We start from the raw sequence: 7,514 nt of genomic DNA, 5'->3' as shown, positions 1-7,514 counted from the left end.
ATTTTATATTTTTTTAATATTATTAATAAAATAATAATTTTATTTTTATCTCTGATAGAAAATTCTAATATAAATTATGTTATAAGTGGAATTTTGGATTTTTTAAATCTTGCATATGTGATTTTAAAATGTAACTAAGCTTGAGTGGGAAATGGTCTTGGCCTTTTTTAATTAATATATAATAAAATTATTACTTTCTTTTTATAATATTAATGTTATTAAATGAAATTAATTTTGGGCGGAAAAATATTAATGTAAAAATGATTTTAGACTTATCCTTGATTGGGAGGAAAAATATTATTTACTCCCAATACAATCTCCGGAAGTGTCCATTGTACTGCGACTTGTCGTGGAGGCGAAATGTCACGGGCCTTTATCCTCCCCGACGACATGATATAACTGAAGACCCAAATCTGTTCTGCTACAATTACATAATAATGTCGGTCGACGCTCTACCGGACGAACTCTGGAGAAAAATACTCGAAATCGGAATCCAAAACGCCAGCTTCACTTTCAAGGACCTCTGCTGCCTTTCCATCTCCTGTAGACGCCTTCACCGATTATCCGGTGAGGACTCACTCTGGTCCCGCATATTCTCCTCTGATTTCGACAACTCACCGTCTTCATCACAGTCATCGTCGCCGATTAAGTCAATTTACAAAATTAGGTTTGAGAAGGATAGGGAGAGGAAAATGGCGGCATATAGAAGGGCTGTGTTAAGGAAAGAGAGTCAAGTGGCCGAGAATTTGCGAAAGATTAGGGAAATTGAGCGGAAATTGCGAGATGAGACTCACAAAATGAAAGCCACTTTTGCTGAATTATCCAACTTACGCAGGGTCAGGTAATTGATTCTTAATTTTTTTTTTTTTTAGTTTAATTGTTTCTTAGAATTAGAATAACTATGAATTTATCAGTTTTGCTTCAAGTAGAGTGATCTTTGTTTTAGAAGTGATGTTTTTATCGAAAGGGATGATTTTGTTCGCTTTCCTTCAGGTTGAGGTTAAGTGAACTGATGCAAAGTTTGATCTTTTGTCAGTAACCCTATGAATTTGTGCAATTTTTCAGAGGCCTTGCTTGATGTTGATCAGAAACCTCATTGATTTTTTTTCTTTCTTGTTTTCAAGCACTCAGTATCAGCGAGAGGTGGTACATTTTGCATTCTTTGGAAGGTCAATGACATGTAGAAACAAAGATTGGGAAGTAATTACAAAGCAATTAGCAAATGTAGTTAAAGACCAAAAATGAACATGGGAGAATCACTTTTCCAAATAAATAAATAGAAAATTTAAAAGGATGAATCTAACTGTTCTTGGGATAATGAGGAAGGAGAACTGAATTTGGTTTTTCTTATGGTTTCCAAATACAGGAAAATTTATAAAAGCACTAAATTTAATTGAGTTGTTAGTATAGATTTTAATGGTATTGAGAACTCATTAAGATTCTTATATATTTTAATTAGTTTGAACTTTTTTGGCACATGTTGATTAGTGATTGTGATTGGTTCTTTCAGGCAAGCTTCAGTAGCCTTGAATGTCTGGCAGCCAGAGGTTGTTAGAGGTAAACAGAAACAAATAGTTGAGCAGTGTGTTGTTCCTGTTGAATCTAGGTTACATTCACTTGAGATGGAACTTAGACTTTGCAAGCAGCAGATTGCAGGGTTTGACAAGGCCTATGTATGTATGAAAACTCTCTTGTCATGCAATGTTTTTTGCTTTTGTTGTATTTGAAGGAGTTTGGTAAATTATAATTCTAAAGTGTTGGTATTTTTTATGGCAGAGAGAGCTAAAACAAAGACTCGAAAAGGGGAAGGAAGAGTTGGGATCAATGAAGTATCACCCCTTGCGAGAGTATAATTCTACAAATAGTGAGGACAATAAGTGCGACTTAAAGAGGAAGAAGTTGAAAACATATAGTAACTGTAAGACACTCAGTTCTTGTTCTTTCTATGATCAATAAAATATTTATTAATTGTTTTCAAAAAGGTGACTAATCATGTGAATAATGTGAGCTTCAAGCATTTTTCCATTTGTATGCTAGGTTACCGTGTATCCTTATTATTTCTGATTTCGCCATTCTTTCAATCTATCACTTTCTAAAGCTTTTGAGGATCTCATGTAGAGGTTAGGATCAATGTCACCATGATTTTGACAATTTGTTTTTTTATCATGAGTTATTAAATCAAATCACTTTCTCAGTTGTTTTCTGCATCACCTAACTTATTACTCAAAAGAAACATACTATAAGTTTGGTTGACAAGGTTGTCATCTTGTTATTTTAAGCATCATCATGCTTGAGCTGGAGACAAAATATGAGAGTTGGCTCTGGGAATACACTCTATCTTATACTTTTTCAAATTTAGAACTTATTGCTTAAATCTAATTCCTTAATTTTATTTATCTAGCAACAACTGAAAATGAAGCAACAATTAATTTGTTTTGGAGAAATTTTGCAATCTTCAGATAGATTGCCTGTGATTTTCTCATTTGTGGATCTGTTTTGGCTTAGTTGAAGAAATCTGAAATAGAGATTTCAAATTAAACTTTAAAAAAATTGTTCATATTAAACTTGTCTTTGATGAATTTGAGATGTTCATAAGAAATTTTGAAAAATCTAAAATAGAGATTTCAGTTTCCTTCCAATTGTGCTTTTCTTATTTTATTCCATCTTTCATATGTTCTTGCCTATTAATATGAAATCATACAAAGTGAAAGTATTGTTCCTCATTTGGCAAGAAAATACAAAGTCAAATGGTAGGAAAATTACAAGGTCGAGCATGCACCCAAAGAAAATGTTTCTAAATATTTGTCCACTCTTCTGTAACAGGTCCAAGCAATTGATCTAGAAATTGTGAATTTTCTGCGCAACAAATTAGTTGCAATATCATCTTTAGCTCCTACATGATCAATGCAAGAATTCAAGAAGTAACTGTAAGCTATAATTGCTCAATTTCAAGATGAAGAAGATAGAGAGAATTTTTCTAGTCAACTTTTTGATCAAGTCTCTAGCTTAACCATCAGTGATACCGAAAGCAAATGGTGAAGAGGTGAAGTGATGAAATCAGATACGATGCTTATGCATGTGTTGAGGTGGATCTTCTTTTCCTATAAAGTTTGTTGAAGAACTTTCCCAAGAAAGGGTAGCAACATCCAAATTTAAAAATTAGAATGATTTGTCACTTGAAAAACTTACCTTTCAAAGGAAAAAGAATCTCTCCTTTATATAATGTTAGAATTTTGGTGTATGTTGAAGACAGTGACTTGTGGTGTCCCAAACCTTTAGGGTAGGGTTACTAAATATTCCCAAACAATGATTTGCTGTGTTGTACAATGATGAGTTAATGAAAAAACTCTAATGAAACTTTTGTGGCAGCAGCATACATGCACAGTGGAATGGTGAGCCTTGAGGTTTAGGTAATGGTATCAGTGAAAGCCAACTAGAATGGAATGGTGGTTGGGGCACAAAGTGTTGACAATGCCAAATAATGAGGGGTTGATCAATAGTCTTTAACCTTCTTGGCTTCCTCGGTTATTGCATTAATTGTGGTGTAGTTAGGGGAATTGGTGACCCTCACACTTGGTGACACTCTTAACCAATGCCTTCGTGCTGTTACAGGTGATGCATACAAGTGGCCGTTAACACAAGTTTTTGTTGATATTAGGCGACTGACAGGTGGCAATATTTGCTTACCCTTTGAGCTCACCATGTAAATTGCCCTCCTAATCAATGCTTGACCCCATATAAATAGGACCATGAGCCTAATTTTATTTCTTTATTCTAAGTTAAAAGTGGGGATCTTTTTGTTGGTGTTAGAAAGTTTCCATTACTATCAAAGAATTTATGCGGTGCTAGTGAGTATGGATGAGGGTGAGCAAAAAACTCGCATGGGAATGACTGGCTATTTGGCTTTTGATTTCAGTTCTTACCTAGAACAGGCTTTACCCTAGATGGATACCAATTTTTGTGGAATCGATAACTTTTGGTTTTGGTTCTAATTTCTGTAGAATTGATAAGTTCTGGTTTTGCTTCCATCCCTTTAGGAATCAGAATTGACTCAGGAATCAACTCCAATTCAAAATTTGGGTATCCAGGTGAGTACTCCACCCTTTTTTTAATCTGCTGAATCAAAATAATATCATTTTGGTGGTTTGATGGGTTCAAGTTGCTGAATTGAAAGAAAATAATATATAGTTGAACAATAAACTTCATTTAATCCTTGCCGTAAAGTGAATATAGAAGTGGATAGTAGGATTTGATTTTGTTTTTGGTGTTTTCATTGTTTGACTTGGTGGCTTGTATATTTATTACAGAGGTTTGATGTATTTCAAGTTGTTGAATTAGAAGAAAATAATATATGGATGAATATTGAACACTGTTGAGTATGTTAACTTGGAAGAAGTTATCTTGTTTTTAAACCAAACAAAGATAAACAATGTCTGTGTAAATCAACAGTGAGAAAATATTACCTCTCAAAAACTAACAACCCAACACTATGCAATTTAAGGGCATAAAGAATTGACATAAAGATTTATGTCTTGTAGAATAAAAGCTGTGAACAATATATGCCATTGGAAGATCTATTTTGTTAGAATAGCAGATATAAACAGAAGAATGTTAATAGTACTATTAACATTAATGAATAAAGGTGAATTGGCTGCTGCATTGAATGTATATCATACATATGTATCTAAAATGTATATATTTATACCTGAAATCTCATCACATCTAGTTAAGATGAAGCTAAATCATCAGTTCTGAATATTATAAAAGACCCAAAAGGCTAGTTATTCTGTAATATTCGGCCACAATGCAAATCAGGAAAAGCTTACATGAGTACTAATGAGAGATTGATCAAGTAGAAACAATTTCCAATCTGTATAAAGAACTCATGCCAACAAAACTGCCGTTTCTTTAAACACTGTAATCGGTTTCAAAAGTTTTAAGAATCAAAACATCATCAAGTTCGTTGCTGTACTGACAACAAAAGGTTCCAACAACAATCGAGTCAAGAAGTAAAATAGGATACCCAATGTAATTGATATAGGGAGGGCAGGAAGAGCTTGACGGCACACAGACAACAGAATCAGAGTACACCCAAGTCCAGAAATAATTGCAAGATAACAAGCATATACTGTAATTAGATCATACATTGCAGCTCTCCCGGCAAGAACACTGTAGAAAACGAAGTCTCCAAGACCAAGTTTGATACCTCCCCTCACTGCCACCCCATCCTCCGAGCAACCACTGCTTGTTGGTGACCCCAACCCCATCATATCAACAAGAGGTGACATCTCCTTATCCACGGAAATCTCATTTTGCCTACTGACAAACACTGGTGAATACTCAGATGATGAACCACTACTTGATTCATATTCTTCCCTTAAACGACACACTAAAGGCAGCCTCTCCACTGCATCGTCATTTCTGTCATGTTCAACTCTCTCTGTTCGATGCACACTTTCCCTAGACAGAACTTGCAACTCCTCAGACTCAGAATCTGAAACCCCACCAACCAGTAGCTCCATACTCAACCTTCGATTTCTCCCACTACTTGAAACAGTTGGCCGAGCTTCATAAAGCAAAGCAGGAGGTTCCTCATCCCGGCTCGAGGACAGCTCCACCAACAACTTAAGTGGGCCACCAGGTGCCAAAACTGCAACCAAATCATAAACAGCTAATCCCACCAACACAGCCCAGGTAGTCCACTCCGGCAACTTTGTAAACCAAGCTGCCGCAATAATTCCCAAACACACCGTATACCCTTGCCTCAACATAATGGGCATCCCATCCGAAAACAGCGACAACACCCCCACAACAGTCAAATTAAAAAGCAGCAGAAAGAATGTTATAGAATCAACAGGTATTGAATAATGCTGAATTATGGACAAAAATATCGAACCACCCATTAAACCTAAGATGGAACACAATAACAATTCACCATTAGTCTGACTGAATTGGAATGTTTTCGAATATAATCCTAAAAACTATTTTAAATTTCTCATTTAATAATTTTGTACCAAAACCATTTTCAGATATTAAAAAGATTAATATAGAACAAAGATCGGACATCCAATAGGACACAAGGGACCGATAACTGAAAAATGAAAGATACCCAAGATGAAGAAGGAGGCGAAGCGCGTGTAATTCTTCAAGAAGTTGGTGAAATTGTAGTAATAAAGAATGACATGCAAGAATGTAACGATGGCGGTGAGAACAACAAAGACCAAGGCGTTAAGGATAGCGCCTTCGAGCTTCTGGGCAGTAGAATCTTGGTGGTTTTCGATGTAGACAAGATTGGCTGCTGTGCGAATTGGAAGGTCAGAAAGGGGATTGGAAGAAGAGAGGGAATAAACTAGAAGAACAACAAGAAGCATGCAAAGAGACACCGGAGACATAACTCCGATGATCTCAGCACCCACTGACTCCAGAATGCTTGACTCCATTTGCCAAAATAATACGACTTTGGTCAAATTTGGTAGTGTGGTGGGAATTCTTCAAATGCTTTCGTTAACTCTGCTGATGGTTAATGGATGCTTTAAAAAAATTTATTATTTCAGCATTTTTTAAAATATTTTTTTATTATACCATTTTAGTCAAGATAATACACTTTTTTCCATTTGTTATGCGATGTTATGTTAACTTGATAGTAGAGCCTTGTGAATGATATCATGGTTAATCAAAATTTAATGAGTTAATAATACGATTCTTCATTGTTTGGGATCTCATTTGGTGGATGTAAGAACTTTGATAATAGCATTATGAATAATGAGCTAAATGGAAAGAGAGGTTTAAATAAATCATGTTTTCATTTAGATCATGGAATTGAAAATATCTCTGTTATTGGTTTATTGAATACTGTTATAGATAAGCTTGAAGACCTTAATCTCAAAGTAGAAAATCGCGACATGAAACTAAATTATACAATTTATCGTATATTTTTAATGAGTCTAAAGCTAACCAGATTGGAAGAATCTCTCTTTAAAGTAAGCTCTAATTTATAGAGGATTATAGCTTTGGAATGTGTTATTACTATTTTGCTAAATAGGTAAACAAGGAAAACTAGTTAATAGTTTTGGTTATTCAAATACTATCATAAGGATAGATGATTATTCCATGTCACTGACTCTTAGTGATATAGAGCAAGTGAATCCAATTGAAGGATAAACTAAACAAGAGATCAAACAGTGTACTCTTGATTTCTATAACGAGAACCCAGATATTCGCCAAAACTATCTAGAGTGGTTAGGAGTAAAAAGGTTATTAGACATAGTGCGCAAAGCCTTAAGTCAAGGCTGTATACGGATACTTGTTTTATACCAACCCGAACAATGACCATAGAAACAAGAGAATTAGAGTTAAGAAGTCTATGGTCGGATAAAGTAGAAGCTGTTCTAGGATACTGGTAAGGAGAATCTCAAAGTCTTGAGGAGCCGTTAACGTCACGTTACATATTTCCTGACTGAGGAAAAGTATGGCTGATAAAGAAATACTTAAGCAATTTGCTACTAGTTTATACA

General features: G+C 34.9%; 2 protein-coding genes across 2 annotated transcripts; one reads left to right on the top strand and one right to left on the bottom strand.

Moving 5' to 3' along the window:
* Positions 1-288: 288 nt before the first annotated feature.
* On the top strand, positions 289-4,385 carry LOC123209325 (F-box protein SKIP24). Its single transcript, XM_044627308.1, has 4 exons — positions 289-841; positions 1,511-1,673; positions 1,777-1,918; positions 2,824-4,385. Exons 1-4 carry the CDS (start codon positions 438-440, stop codon positions 2,835-2,837), a joined length of 723 nt encoding a protein of 240 aa, XP_044483243.1. The 5' UTR covers positions 289-437; the 3' UTR covers positions 2,838-4,385.
* A 424-nt stretch (positions 4,386-4,809) lies between these two features.
* Positions 4,810-6,504, bottom strand: LOC123209324 (presenilin-like protein At1g08700). Its single transcript, XM_044627307.1, has 2 exons — positions 6,110-6,504; positions 4,810-5,908 (listed from the first exon to the last, which is right to left on the bottom strand). The coding sequence occupies exons 1-2, from the start codon at positions 6,438-6,440 to the stop codon at positions 4,944-4,946; spliced, it is 1,296 nt and encodes a 431-aa protein (XP_044483242.1). The 5' UTR covers positions 6,441-6,504; the 3' UTR covers positions 4,810-4,943.
* Positions 6,505-7,514: the final 1,010 nt, after the last annotated feature.

Source organism: Mangifera indica, chromosome 2, assembly GCF_011075055.1.
Source record: "Mangifera indica cultivar Alphonso chromosome 2, CATAS_Mindica_2.1, whole genome shotgun sequence".
Taxonomy (NCBI): domain Eukaryota; kingdom Viridiplantae; phylum Streptophyta; class Magnoliopsida; order Sapindales; family Anacardiaceae; genus Mangifera; species Mangifera indica.
Note: the sequence above shows the minus strand (reverse complement) of the source record. Positions and strands in the feature narration are given on the sequence as shown.